This window comes from Geospiza fortis, unplaced genomic scaffold (genome assembly GCF_000277835.1).
Source record: "Geospiza fortis unplaced genomic scaffold, GeoFor_1.0 scaffold186, whole genome shotgun sequence".
NCBI classification, from domain to species: domain Eukaryota; kingdom Metazoa; phylum Chordata; class Aves; order Passeriformes; family Thraupidae; genus Geospiza; species Geospiza fortis.
The window spans coordinates 2,447,940-2,463,176 of record NW_005054331.1 but is presented as its reverse complement, the minus strand read 5'-3'; the positions used below and the strand labels follow the sequence as shown (position 1 = coordinate 2,463,176).

The 15,237-nt window shown below is 35.8% G+C and overlaps 1 protein-coding gene across 1 annotated transcript in view; it reads left to right on the top strand.

The window, feature by feature from the left end:
* Positions 1-753: 753 nt before the first annotated feature.
* Positions 754-15,237, top strand: part of EPYC (epiphycan) — a 19,344-nt gene continuing 4,860 nt past the window's right edge. Inside the window, exons 1-3 of the mRNA XM_031057577.1 lie at positions 754-875; positions 2,970-3,150; positions 13,048-13,201. Of these exons, the coding sequence (XP_030913437.1) occupies positions 2,983-3,150; positions 13,048-13,201 (322 nt within the window). The 5' untranslated portion in view covers positions 754-875; positions 2,970-2,982. The remainder of the gene's footprint in view (positions 876-2,969; positions 3,151-13,047; positions 13,202-15,237) is intronic.

The window sequence follows — 15,237 nt, the reverse complement described above, 5'->3', positions numbered from 1 at the left end:
TGTTGACAGTATTAGAAGGCATATTTCATTGAAGAGTTGGAAAAATTATGAAAATATTCAGAGGAATAGGTGGATGTTTTACAAATACTGATAATACAAAAGTAAAGAATTAAGTAGGAACTGATAATAAAGAAAACAATCAATTAAGAAAACACGCAGCTTGACATGCTAATATAGTAAAACTTTTTTCCGGTGTAAGAGAGCACATTATACTAGAGTATATGACCATTATTTGCAGCCTATGATAGAGATTTATATCAATTAAGAAAGTGGCATTTCCTCTTGGAAGGAAAACACTTGAAGTAGTGTATTTTATGAGCATTGCTCCATAAGTACTTACAGAAAAGTAAAGGGGGTGGGAGGAAAGTACCTCTGAATAAATACCAAACAATACCTGCAGTAGATGGAAATTTGTTAAACATTATCACATATAATAAGCCGCAAAATAGAGATGTTACATACAGAGAAAATATTAATATATAACTCAATTTGCTGAAGGCTTGATTTTGGACAAATTTGTATTGGTAGGTTATCAGGTAATACAAAAAAAGTTGTTTCCAGGACACAACTTATTGCTATATTGGTAGGAGCACCAAGAAATTTGAGGGGAAGAGGTAAAAAAACTGTCATGTGAAATAAAGGCCATTTCCTTACAACAAATCTTTGTTTGACCTTCCAAAAATTCAGTTCAGCAAAATCATATATTAAAGGGGTTTGAAGTCTGAGAAACTCCCCTGGGCTGAGGTCTTCAGCTGAGGGTAGAAGCTGTACTACCTCCCACAGCCGCAGAATGCCACTGCCATTGGTCAGGGTCTAATAGCACTGGCTCTGCATTCTGAGTAACTCCATCCTATTTGAGACAGCGGAAGCTAAAGGTAAGTTTTGGCACTTCTCTCTTAGTTGAATTTTTATCGCTGGAAATACTAGTATTTGTTTTATTTTATCATGCTTAATACTGATTCAAAGCTTGCAGATTGTGGAGACTATTTATTTTTCCCTGGATATGTCTTAGTTCCTTCCTGTGAGAGGTGTAAGTAATCTTCATCAAAATATTTGATCTTACAGCTACTGCAGATGCCAATATTTCTGCAGTGGATTCCAACATACTACATGAAAGGGGAATAGAGACATGCAAACCCTGCAAATTAGTGCAGCTACTATAGCCAAAAGTCAACTTTTTTTTTCCACAGATATTTGCTGGGTTTGTCTCTATATATGCAAAATTTAGTACTTATCAAACCTTATACCATTTAAAAACCTTTTATTTTTAGGAGTTGTGGCATGCAAACAATTATGCATAGTGAACAATTTTTTATTTAAGAATTGTTTATTGAGAGGAAAAATTACACCATATATGTTAGTACTACATTTTGGGTTGATAGACAACACCCTCTATAGCTGAATCATCTGAGATAAATGACATGGAAAGGAAAAGCAAGACCAAAACCAATTCTGTCAAAAATAGGCAGCAGAAAACAAAGACCAACAAATACCTGCTAATTCCAGCATATTTAAGAGATTAATTGCATTTCTATTTTATTTTACTTTATTTAATTTTTTTGATAAAGCAGAATACTTTTAGTAAAATTGGAAGCTAATACTGAAAGGTGAAATTCATCTAAGCTTTCTCAAAGAGAAGACCCAGTGATTCTAGCTTCTTCCAGCAGCAGTCGAACTCTTTCTGAATAAAGAAAATGAGAGAAAAATGAACGCCTTGTGTTACTGACTATCCCCAGAGGAATTTCATATCCTCACGCCTAAACCAACTTTATAAAGACCTCTTTTCATGAAGCTAAAATTCAGCTTGTTGCCCAGTACATACATTAAAAAAAGTCTCATGTATTTCTTGTACTTTATTATAAGTAGCTACAATTTTGAAATTAAATATTTAAGTGTGTGTATCACGGCATCACATAAGGAATACAATTTATTAGACTTATGCATTTCTCATTATCTCTGTGCTTTTGGTGAAATTAATGTGAGCTGTAGATAAATAAAGATGTAAGTAAAGAATGCTGAATAGAGCCTTGTGTCTATAGGCATCTTATATGATAAAAGTGAATGCATCATTTACAAAGAAAAGGGAATGCATGAACACTACTTCTCAAGCCTAGCATGAATTGTCCACCATTTTACTGAATTCTGGAACTTTAAATAGGTGATAATTCAATTTTATAGAACTTTAAATAGGTGATAATTCAGTTTTACAATTCTATTTTCCACGAAGAACAGGTGAATACGCCACACCACAATTTCTCACTACTTCAAAAATGGTTTTGATTGAATAACAAAGGAATTCAGCATACTGGTGTTACTGTCCTTGGGGTAACATTTTATTTTTTATTTTGCTCCCAAGACCTTTGCAAAAGTATGGTCCAGATGTGCCACACCAAGTAAAATTATGGTCTGACAAAACAACTAACAGGTGAAAAGTGTTTTGATTATGCTTATCCAGAAATTACAGAGTTTCTAATTTTTTCCAGCAGGTTGGTGGTTTTGTTTGTTTGCTTGATTCTGTTTAGTGTTTTTATGATGGAGGAGAGATATAATATTACATTATTATACATTTCAAAAGATTATTTATTGTGATAGAGACAAGTAATATAATAATTTATCTTTTCTCTAGTTTCTCAAAAGTTCATACATAATTGCAATGAAAATAGGTGAAGTTAGATGAAAGGGCAAAAATATCATTCAGATATTTATTTTTACACCAATAAAATTCCACAGGTCTTTTCTAAATTATATGACCATGAATATGGCCAAAGCAATATGAAGAATTCTCAGCTCCAGGGACTCTTCATGAAGAAAAGCAGATTAAACTACTGAGTCACCATAAATAAATGCTAATTATTCATCAGAAATATTGTGGGGTTTATACATAAGTACTGTATTTGTGACATTAAATTGTCATAGATTCCTTGTCAACACCAGAGTACCTACCATCTGTCCAATTTCTTCTCTTTCAGAAAAGAAAACAAAATGCAGACCTTTGTAAATGTTTTTCTGGGATTTTTTATCTTTGAGTCTGTTGTAGCTGCCCCTATCAGTGATACCATAATTTATGATTCTGAGTTCTATGACATACCACTTGGAGAGCTGCCTCATCCATTTGCCTATGATGAAAACAAGCAGTCTGACCAAGTAGAGGTAATTAGAACTTAATTTATTCTGTCTTTCCAAAGTGCATAAATGCAGAAGTTACTGATCAGTTTTTCTTTGCCATGAAAATACTTACCTGACAAATCTACTCATGTGGTTTCTATTGCCTTTGCAGTTCATTCACTTTTTCCCTAACTTAGAAGCACAGCCAAAATATATTCTAATTGTTCTGGGGTTTATTTGTGGTAATCTTTAAGAGTAGGTGAAAGGTACTATGCTTTCCTCAGGTCTCCATGCAATTCCACAAATTCTGTTGGAGATCATCATTGTAATTTATCTATCTGGGTGATGCATGGAGGCAGTTGAGACAGGATTTCCAGCATTTTCCATTAAATGAGGTTGTAAAATGCTGTTTCTTTAGGTTTATGTTCACTACAAGTGTGTCAGGCTATAAATGCTAATGTTTTCTCTTGCTGCTAGGAAAGTGGCAGAAGGAAGAAAAAAGAAAGGGAAAGCATTTGAATTTAAACATAGGAAAGTAAAAACAAAAATTACTGAAAAAAACCTGTTGAAATTCTGATACAGCATGAGCGGGTAAGATATGTCGCCTGTAGAAGCAAGGGACTCCACTTCTTGGCTTAAAAGTTTCCTTCCTCTTCTACAATCCTCTATTTCTTTACAATTACTAAAAGGCTACGTTAATTTTTTTTTTTCTCACCCTGCTGATTAGACATTGACACAACTTCCCTGAAGGTAATATAAGCACTCTGTGATTCAGGATTGTGTGTGATAGAAGTTTAGTAAAAAATATAACATTTAAATTACATGGTATTTTTATTCTTATACATAATGTTTTAGTGCTTTTTCACATAACAATGCATAATTCATGAAAATACAATCCTTTGAAAGATTCATGATTACAGCAGGAGGGACAGGAGCTCTTCTTTCATCAATGTGAAATAGAAATTCGATAATAGTTTTGAAATCAAAGGACAGAGACAATTTAAGAATAACTATATTCCAAAACAGGAGAACTGAAGAGATAAAAATAATCTTAAAGTTAGCACTAAGATCAGAACCTTATAATTAGTAGGAAATTTTCAGTCTAAGAGGAATTGAGAAGAACTTTGCTGCAAGAAACTTACCTTGACTTTGGCCTGTTTCCCTTGTGCCACTCTTGTGCTCTACTTGATTCTGTTTGAGCTCACTTTCCTGATAAAGTCACTACCAATTTTAGTCCCTGTGCTCTATTTCACATTGATTAATAAACCACAATTTCTGCCTCTCCTTGCTCTTAGAAATGAAACCTTTATCATTCCTACAGAAATTACTTCCTTCCCAGAAATGGGAGAAGTTATTTTGAATGTGCCTCATCACTGAGTTTTTCTCATTCAAACAACAGATTTCTTAGTAATGCATTTAATGGTATGTGGGATTCTCCCGTGCTGTGCTCTCTCTGTGAGGTCCTATAACACCAAAACATGGGGTGGCCCTTTCCAAGTTTCTGAGTGAAGGATAAAGCAAGGCTTCAATGTTCTTTTCCAGCCAAAAGGAAATTCAGGATGACTGATGTTGCACCCAACATGAAAAGATACGAGATCCCAACATGGATCTTTTTTTTTTCAGAAGGCATGGAGTAGGCAGAGTCAGGGTAAACTGGTAAACTTCTTTTCCAGAGCAGGATTATCTTCCATTACTGAGATCTTCCGATAGCCTTTTTAAAATTCATCAGGTAAAGTCCATCCAACACAGCAGTTGAACAGAGTTTTGTTTTGCATATGGATGGACCTCACTGTGAGAGCCTTTATTTGATAGATGTTTAGCCAAAATCTTTTTTTTTGCTTACATTCCTAAATCCATGTGCCACCCAAGAGAATCCTAAGCATTCAAAGTTCCTCACATCCCAGGAAATATGAGTGGTCAGTGCTGTAGAAATCAAGCAAGTTTTATAGACATGTCAGTGTGCTATTTGATAGGGCATGTCAGTCTTGCAAGTTGTATTTTAATCACTGATATTACTGATGTCACCCAAGTTTTAAGCAGAATGTGTTTGATTTCTTGATTGTGGTTATGACTCTACTGCTTAAAATCTTGTTATCATAATGCTGTGAGCAACACAAGTGGATCTATGTGTAAAATATTTATTCAAGGTCACAGGTTAGTTTTTATTATGCATAGTTTGCATGATGAGCAATACCACAGAGACCCAGACAACCAGCAGGCCTTCAACAGATCTAGCCTGTGTGCAGTAACTCTTTAAGACTTGAATTTCCATTTAGAGTTCTGAATCATGTATTCAGGCTATTGAAGCAGTGGAGAAAAAACTCAAATAGCATTTTCTGTTGTTGCTGTTCAATTTAAGATTTGAAAATTCAGTTATGTGCAAATAGAAGCCATTCTGTTTAATCCATTTTTAGACTCATTGGCAAAAATGCAAACTTTAGCAAGGTTGTGTATCCAACTGATTAGCAGAAGGTCTGGGAAACTGACAAGTTCTAGTACCTCAGATGCATTCAGATGGTATTCTTGATAATTTCAATGTGAATTAAAGTAAAAATTAATCTGTGCACCTCAAGGAGTTGGACTAAAGCACCTGTGTCGACATGTCCTTTTCCAGACTATTAGGTACTGTGATCACACATTCGATGTGCAATCACCAAAGTGTGGAAAGACCTAAAGAAAATTAGAAAGGAATTCTTTCCACTCATTCTATCTTAAAAATTAGGCTTGGCATCCCAATACCATGCTCCAAGACAAGTATAAATCATTCTCTTTGGATATCTGTTGAGGTGAGTTGATCTTAGCTGGCTACCAAGGTGACCATCAAAATGCTTTCTCACTCCCCCTTCTCAGACAGACAGGGAAAGAAATTAAGGTTAAAAACTTGGGAGTTGACATATGTGCAGTTTAATGAAGAAAAACAAAGGTTGCATGCAGAAGCAAAGGGAAACAAATGATTTATCCTCTACTTCCCATCAGCAAGTGATGGCCAAACACTTCCAGGGAAGTAGGACTTGAGTATGTGTAGCAGGTGCTCCTGATGACAAACACCTTAATAATAAAGCCCACCCCTTACCCTTGCTGCCTCCTTTCTCTCAGCTCTTATTGCTGACCAGATGCCATATTGAATATCCCTTTGCTTAACTTGGGTCATCTGTCCTGGTTGTGTCCCCTCCTGAGATCCTGACCACCCCTGCCCTACTGGTGAGAGGGGACTGTTGGGGAGACAGCCCTGGTGCTGTGCCAGCCCTGCTCAGCAGTCGCTGAGCACTGGTGCATTTTCAACACCTTTTCAGCTGAAAGCACAAAGCACAGCACTGCGGAATGCCATGGGGAAAGTTCATTCCACCCCATACCCCTATCTTCCTCAAATAACTGTTGATGAACCCTAGACATGTGTTTCAGGATTAGTATGAGAATTTATAATCTTAATACAGTTAAGTAAGGGTGACTGAGTCTATGTTCATGACTTTGCTAATTCTCATACTCTGGGAGTATTGTTTCTTGCGTAGACTGTATGTGTATATATACACACACACACACTTCATTGGATTGAAAACTTTTTTCTGAAAACATTTCTAGATAATGGGTCTTCATGTTCGTCACTTGAAGTCTATTTTTGTCATAGATTCTGGAATAATCTTAAGGCTGGGAAAGGTTAATAATGTATACGTGTAATACTTTCTTTAATGCAAATATTTGCATTGGGAAAGTAGTTGTAGCTGTGAATTGCTTGTGAGAACTGTACTGAATCCTCAATCAAAGCTATGCATTGCCACGTGGTAGGTGGCATAGATTATAAAATCTATGGTTTCCAAGATCCCAGGTTAGTGAGATACAGAAGACCTAGCTAATGTTTTGCATCCAAAGGGAAATTATTACTGGAAAAAGTTAAAGTAATATATCACTCAGAAATAAAATGTGCATAGAGGCATTAAGATAACAGTATCAACTCTTTCACAGATAATGGCTAAAAAAAGCTGTGTAAAAGAAAAGCCTATTAGCAAGGAAAGAATTCCAAGGTCCTCAAGGAGAAATCTACAGCAAATAAATGTCACTGTAAGTGTACAAGGTTTGTGTTGGATTTATCTTCTGAAACAGACAGTAACAGTATAAACATGAGCTGATGTATCTCCCCTTTTCTTTACAGTTCATTAGTATTTTGAATTAATATTTATATAATGATAGAGTCCAGAGGCCACAGTCAAGACTGGCTCTCCTAACTGCTCTGAAAGCATACACAAAGAGTGATTTCCTTCTTTAAAATGAATAGAATCAAGCCAGACTCTCAAAGGAATTATTGTGTGAGCTTCTCTGTTTTCCCCTCTTTGAAACTAAAACTTTGTTTGGAAAATGTGTGAGAGAAACAAATTGTGGAGAGAGATTCTTATGTACATCAGCTACTAATGCCTAATAAAATGGCACTGCAATTTTATTACAGCATCTGTTAAATATAATCAGTCAATTTTTCTTTAGGTAGGAAAATCTAAGAAAAATAAGAAGCAAAAATATAGGAGCATCAGAAAAATATTTTCATTGCTAAGATAGGCTATCAGTGACGCCAAAAAGCAAAGAAGCACTTTAAGAATGGTTTGCCTAGCACTGAATAAGCAGAAAAGTAAGGGAGTTAGATACAGGTTGTCTGGGTCTGTTTACACAAAAGAGGTGAGCTGTAAAATATGATCCACAAAATATTCAGAAAGAAATACAGTGAAAGTCTAATATTTGATGCATTTTGATTAGCATTACTTGATAGCTTGTTGAATTTGAATCAAACTAATAATAGGGCATTTTGGTGCCTGCACAAAGTTCAGAACTTGAGTTCCACGCACACATTTGCTGGTGTCTGTGTGCATACACACAAACCATCTCTCCTGTTGGCATAACACATGTGAAGAGGGGCCGTGCTTGAGCAAGAACTCATTCTTGCCATTCTGCGGAGTTGACAGAGTCTTACACTGCTGTTCCTGTCTTTGTGGTTGGTATCTGATTAAATAGGAGACTTCAAAGTGGATATACAATGAGTTTTCGGAATATCACACAAATTTTTAAAAAACCCTATTAATTGGTACAAGTAATGTACAAGTCAGATGGCCACATAGCTGATCAGAAAGTTGAACTTATCATTTGAAGCTTCATCCCCGAATAGGAATTTTTCTAGTTTTTCAGAAAGGTTTTGACTACAGATCTTGTTATTCACTTGTCTGCAGTGACTAACAATTCCTTTTCTTTTTAAGATAGAACAATAGGAGAGAAGAAGTCTTTAAATGCAAATTTCAAGAACAAGTTTAGGCCACTTTTGGATAGGAAAGCAAACCTCCCTGCATGTGGCAAAGGGGTTGGAAATAGATGATTTTTATGGTCCCATCCAACCCAAACCATTCTGTGATTCTATGAATAACTTCTACCATAATTAGACATTTTCTTGTATGCCTTTGGTAGTTTCAAAACAGCTATGGGAGAAACCAGTTCCTTTTGATGGGTCAGTGTGTGGAACAACTGTCCCTTCAAGGTTAAAATGCCTATTTTTAAGTTTTGCATTTTTATTTGCATGTGTATTAAATCTATTTTTTTGCAGTAAAAGAAACACTGAAACAGAACACACTTCAGAATTCTTCTGCGTTTTAAACTTATCACATGTAATACATTTAAACTTATCACATGTAATACATCAGCTTTGATCCTAAAAGATGTACACATAAAATAGACACATAAAAAAAGACACATAAAATAAACTCCTGAGCCTCTCCTAGTCTTTTGTTTGTCTCACCTCTTTTACTGTCAGTGGTGAGATATAGACACCTAAAGAGCCCACCCTAAAAGGAATTTCTGTAGCCAATGTCTGCAGCTGCTTTTCAGAAGTTTTGTCTCATTCTATACTGACTGTGAAGTGATGCTAATATAACTAAATGCCCAGCCTATGGATGGCAAGCAGGAAGTTGGATTTTACCAATTGCATTTTATCACTTACTGATGTGTTCTGATTTCTGCATTCTTGACTTTTGTAACTTCCTGGTCTGAAAGTGCCTCTGAATTGGCCAGCCTCACTAGGAACTTTCATTGGAAATTGGACTCACATTGGATAAATATAGGATAGGGAAAAAATTAGGTACTCCATGCAATCTTAGGAAAGGTATCACTGTCCTTTGGCGTGCTCTGAGACTAATCTGCACTGGTATTCTCTAAATCTCTTGATTGATTCCAAAGACAGAGTAGGGTAACTATTAACCACATAGATGGCTAAAGATAAGTGACATGATGCCCCTTCAGTTTTTTCTTATGCCATGTATTAAAACTGTCTTGGAAGGCAGATTATTATTTGAAGACTTGTAGATATTGCCGAGGAGGAACACACTTTATTGTATTTCTCTACAATATTCTTCCTGCTTTGTGATTTTTCACAAAGAATATCTCTTAAAGTACCAGATGAAATACAAGTCCACTCCCTGCCTAATTCCAGGCTCCCATCTTCCTCCAAAAAACCCTATGGAAAATAATGACATTAAGTGATATACAATCATTTATGTTTCAATTTTTTTTATTAAAGTCCAGTTGCCAAAAATAAACAAACATCTGGAAAATGAGGGATTATTCTGTACAGCATATAGTCCAAGAAACATCTTTGTCTTGTTAAAATCTTGCATGATTTATCAAACTTGTAAAAGATACAAAGCTGCATGGATCATATGACCAATAATGGGAAACAGACTTTTACCTTTAGGTCACTGGTTCAAGTCCAAGTTATGTACAGCAAGAAAATACTGATCATGCACGGGTCTGGTATGTTAAACACATATATCAATGAACTCCTACTCTGTTGCAAGTATAAAAACTGCAACATCATTACGTTAACAGCAATAATTTTTATTTTCTTATGACACTTACAACTGCAGAACACTGAACAGATAAAGCTAACTATTTAGAACAGTCTCCCTAAACCCCAGACATAGTACATTTGCAGGGAAACTGCTGGGAGACTTTCAACTGTGTATCTGCAAATCTAGGTAACATCCTACAGTAAGAAAGAGATAGCCTAGAAATGGAAGTACTAGAGGTTAACACCTCCGCTTTGCTACCCAACAGCTGCAGTGATTAATCAACTAAGAACCCTCAGAAAACATAAAGTAAATAACAAATCCCAAGATAGTATGTTCCATAAAGCATGCCCCAAATATGCAGAGAGGTGGCAGTCAGTGTAGATGACCCAAACCCCATAACAAGTGAAAGGAAAATTATCTTTGGTCTGAAGCCTATTTACAAAGTCTATCTTGAAAATACTCTTCTACAGAATATTAGTTTTAGTAGAAGAAAAGTTGTATTTACAGATATTACCAGATCTTAAATCTCTGGATTTAATTCCGAAGTTCAGAAGAGGGATTCTTATCTGATTTCCACAAATCTGGTGAAGAAGTAGACAGCATGTGCAAGAACTTTAGGGCAGCACTAACCTGGGTCAATAAAAGTCTGGAATGTATCTCTCCCTCTAGGCTTCCTCCATTCGGAGAACATCTGTCCCATTTCCTTTGTTCCCAAAATCTTCTTTTGATTTGTCCCCAAGTCCATTCCTGGTTAAGCTGTCTACTGTCAGTGGTGCAGATGGTAACATTGTGTATTTGTCTGCACAAAAGGACAAGGTACATCCTTACTCACATCAACTCAAGTTACTCAGTTCAGCTGAAGGTCATCTTGTTTCAGGCCAAAAGTTTCAGCTTCAAGCCATTCCCCCTTGTCGTATCACTACATGTCCTTCTAAAAAGTCTCTCTCCAGCTTTCTTGTAGGGTCCCATTTGGGCACTGAAAAGCTACTTTTCTCTGGGCTGGACAACCCCAACTCTCTTAGCCTGTCTTCATCTTGGCTCTCCTCTGGACTTAATCCACACAGGCCCATGTCCTCCTTGTGCTGGAGACTCCAGTGCTGGATGCAGTACGGCAGGTGGGGGTCCCACAAGAACACAGTAGAAGGGCAGAATCACAGCCCCTGAGCTGCTGGTTACATAATAAATATGTACACACATACAAAGAGATTCAAATAGGGATCAAATACAGCAAAGATTTGCTTGTGCTTGGAATCCAGATGTTAGGTGTTTTAGTTCCTTTAACTTCTATATTCTACATACAAAACCAAATTTTAAAAATTCTAACTATTTGGCCAGTCAATGACTTTTTACCTGTCTTTTACAATTATAATTTATGAACACTACTGTGATGGATTTCAGCAACTGGTTCTTCATGAAGGCAGCAAAGAAAGCAATAGCTGTGGGATGGTGTCAAAAAAGGAGATGCTTGGTTAGGTTAAAGACTCGGGATTCAGTAGTTTTGTGGTGGTGGTGTGCTAGAAAGCTGCAGTGGATGAAAACTGAAGCAGAATTTTGGGCTTTGGTGCCTTTGCACTTGGAATAATGATACTGTGTCAAAATTTCTGTATTTGGCTGTGTCTTAGGAAAAGATAAGGACTGCTAACTGCAGCACAGGGGTGCAGCACCTGCAGGGTTAAATGCATTACCTATTGCAGCCTGAATTACTGCTAATAAAGTCCAGGGCAAGGAAGCAAAAAGGGCCTTTGCATGGTATCCACAGATGCTTTATTCAGCCACCTGGTAAGATGTTCAGGTCCCAGGCACACACAGGGAGAGTCCAGGTTTCCCTCTATCCGAGGGGCAGGGGGTGAACCTGGTCTCGGGGCAGTACAAAGATGAGGGCCAATCAGGGAATAGGGTGGGATTGGCTCAGGGACATAGGAACAACGTAGGAACAGGAGTAGGAGCCCATGGGGTCTTAACAGCTTTTTGGGGGAAGATTCTTTTGAACCCCTAAACTAGGGGATGCCCCCCAGGGTCTCCACAATTACCTACATTTTTAACAGCACCTCTGATGTGCAAAACCCTATAATGATACTAATTAATTGTTTTAGATTTAAAGAATAGAGTGCACTTTCAAAAGGGGCTCTGGCTCTGCTGAACAATATTATTGAACATGGGAAAATGAAGATACAGTCGGAAAGTAACTTGCAAAGATCACACAACTGTCTGCGTGATTACAGAAAACAACTCTACCTCTTTGCTAACATAGACCCCCCTCTGCAGCAAGCCTGGCACGTCTGAAATACTCTTTTTATGAGAGGTGATGTGAAACAAGACAATAGCTATATTGTAATTTTTATCCTGAATTGTCATATAAGAAATCCAACAGAATGCATTTTTAGAATTAGAGGTAACCTGACAGAATTAAATGCTTTGATTAGTTATGTCGATTGAAGGACAAAATAATAAGTTTTCTAGTTCTATGCAAGGATCTTCCAAATTTTATAAGTGTTTTAAAACCAAGGTTTTTATCCAATATATCAATTTTTTCATACTACATAATACAGCTACTAATGAATGAAGTTAACCAAAGTCTTTAACATATTAGAAAGCTATGTGAAGTTAGAGTTCAGAATTTTTTAGTAATATTTTAAAATCATGTTCAGAATTATTAAGTAATATTTTAAAGTCATGTTAGTGTCCTAAGCAGAGCCTGCACACCTATATTGGATTTGGATTTATGATGGTACAATTTAAAATTTTATGGTAAATGACTTGCACCTTTTTGATACTTCATAGCAAATTTTCATTTTTTACATATGTTTATCAATTTTTATCACAAATCTAATGTATCTTTAAATAAATATGGAAAAATATTTTTTCTAGTATATATTCTCAGTAATGAATTATATGCATGTGTGCACACAGTGAAAAACTTAAAAGACAGACAAAAAATGAACAAGTATGTTGGATTTTCATGAATTGTTTATAAATCATCAGAATTCATTATAGCTCCTGGATAAAATGCAGGTCAAGCACTAAATCTTAGAAGATATGTGACCTCTTGTGGAAGAATATGAATAACTGCAAGAGAAACAGGTTCCAAGGGAAGTAAACAGTAACAATTCCTTTTAATTTTTCCCAGACAGATATTGGGGCAAAACTACTGTCTGTAATTCAAGAGAGTTATTCTTCTGCACCATTGACAGAAGAAACTGAGGATGAAGCATCAACACCAAAATTAATTGATGGGTCTTCAGCACAGGGGTCAGGGGTTCTTGGACCCCAGACTCAGGATGGTTAGTAGGAAAGAGAAATGTTTTTGTGTGTAGTGTTGATTTTGAGCAAGCCCATTTTATTTTCTTTTTTACTGAAAATGAAGTACATAGTTTCTGTATGTCTCTTACTGAAGGAAGAATCTATCTTGAATCCTCCTCCAAAGTCAGATAGGTGCCTAGTCAAAAGGTCTCCTTACTACTTCACTATGAAAACAACTGTTTCAATTGTTCCAGAAGATTTACAACTTGAAAATTTGCTGATGGTTGGCAATGTTACCAGTACTTGGTTTTTTGTCTTAGATTTCAATATCATTATCAACTGTCTTTACTTATAATGATTTGCTGCATAATTTTTATAAATGTGTTAATACAAAGTATAATTAAAATGTTGAAGAATTTTTGAACTTGAAAGCTATAAACTGAAAAACTTAAGGAAAGGAAGCTACTCAGAACTTTTTAGTGGAGATATTTTTCAGTTCTTCTGACTATCAATAGTCAAATAAGAACTTTATAAATCTTGCAGAGGAATTAAAATTGCAAAACACAATCTGTCCCTCTCCCACACAATTTTTGCACTGCTAATTTTTGGCATTTGTCAGAAGCTCCTCTAAATTATAGTAGGTAAAGTCCACTAAAGTTATCAATTTCTGTGAGTGATCTTTGCGTTGTATGATGATCAACATACAGTAACAGGAAAATGCTACTTTCTACTGTACCCAACACTACAGCTGACTTACATAGAAGAAAAATTAAATTAAAGAAAAAAACCAAACAAACAACCCCAAATATAAACCCCAGAGTTCCTTCTTCCAAAATTGTGTATTCAATGAAATTAATAATTCATAGTCTTATTTTGGTACATACTACAAGTGAGCTTGACCAGGCAAAAATATACACTGTCAAAACAAATAAAAATAGAATGAAAACTTCCAAGGAGAGTCTAGGAAAAAAAAGAAAAAAAAAAAGGTCCATACTTTTTCTTTTTCAAGTTTGAAAATTAGAAGATTTTACATTATGTACTGTAAAAATTCTATATGATGAATTCTGTGTCTGTCAACATTTTTGAGTACTGAATGCAAACCAAGTAGTGCATCAACTAAAGAAATGTTCAAGTCAGTAATGTATCAAATCAGATTTCTCTTTTGTCTTTATTTTAGCAACATATTTTCCTGTCAGATGTTGCTGCTATTGGCCTGGCACTGAAAAAAAGACTACAAGGCTCAGTAACATTAAGCCAAGCTCATTTTTCTTGTTGATATCTTTTTGTATTCTTACCTCTGGTTTTTTCTCAGTGTCCACCAGACATAGGTGAAAAATACCACTCCTCCAAGATCAAAAATAAGACAGGGTGAAACCCTTTCCCCATACCATGGTACTATGTTGCAATATTATGAAAAAATGTCGGCCATCCTTAACTCAATATTCATCTAGGCCCAGATTTGCCAGAATAGTTCAAGGTGTGAATATTTTAAAATTCTCTGTAGCCAATTTAATCTGTCCTGTGGAGAAAGTTGGGAAAAGCGTGAAAAGATCCTTATCTCTAGGGAAATTGTATTCCTGGATATCCAAGTAGAGATTATCACAAAAAATAAAAGAGTACTCTGCTTATTGATTCTTTAATCTTGCCTCAAAAAACACCTCAATAATCTACAGGTAATTGGGGCAGATTAAGAAGGCATATCTCTCATGTAGCCACATCTGATCTGGAGAAAAAACAAATCTGCAAGAAAAACATTTTCATATTCCTGAATTATCCTATTATTCTATAAATAACAAGACCAAATCACCCCATCTGCTACAAGGAGGAGGAAAACATAAAAGAGAAAAGTATTCCTATGGGATTAAAAGTTGATAAAGAGATATGCTGATTTATACTCATAATGTATACTCACAATATACTCATAAAAGATGTATCAAAAAGTCAGCATCACAAGTGTTACAATCCAGTTATTAAAATTGTCAGAGGGATGCCTCTGCCTGAATAAAGGTGTAAATGAGACCATATGCCAAAGTCAATAGGATGGATTTTATTTATTAGTAAATGTGAGGGGGGGAGA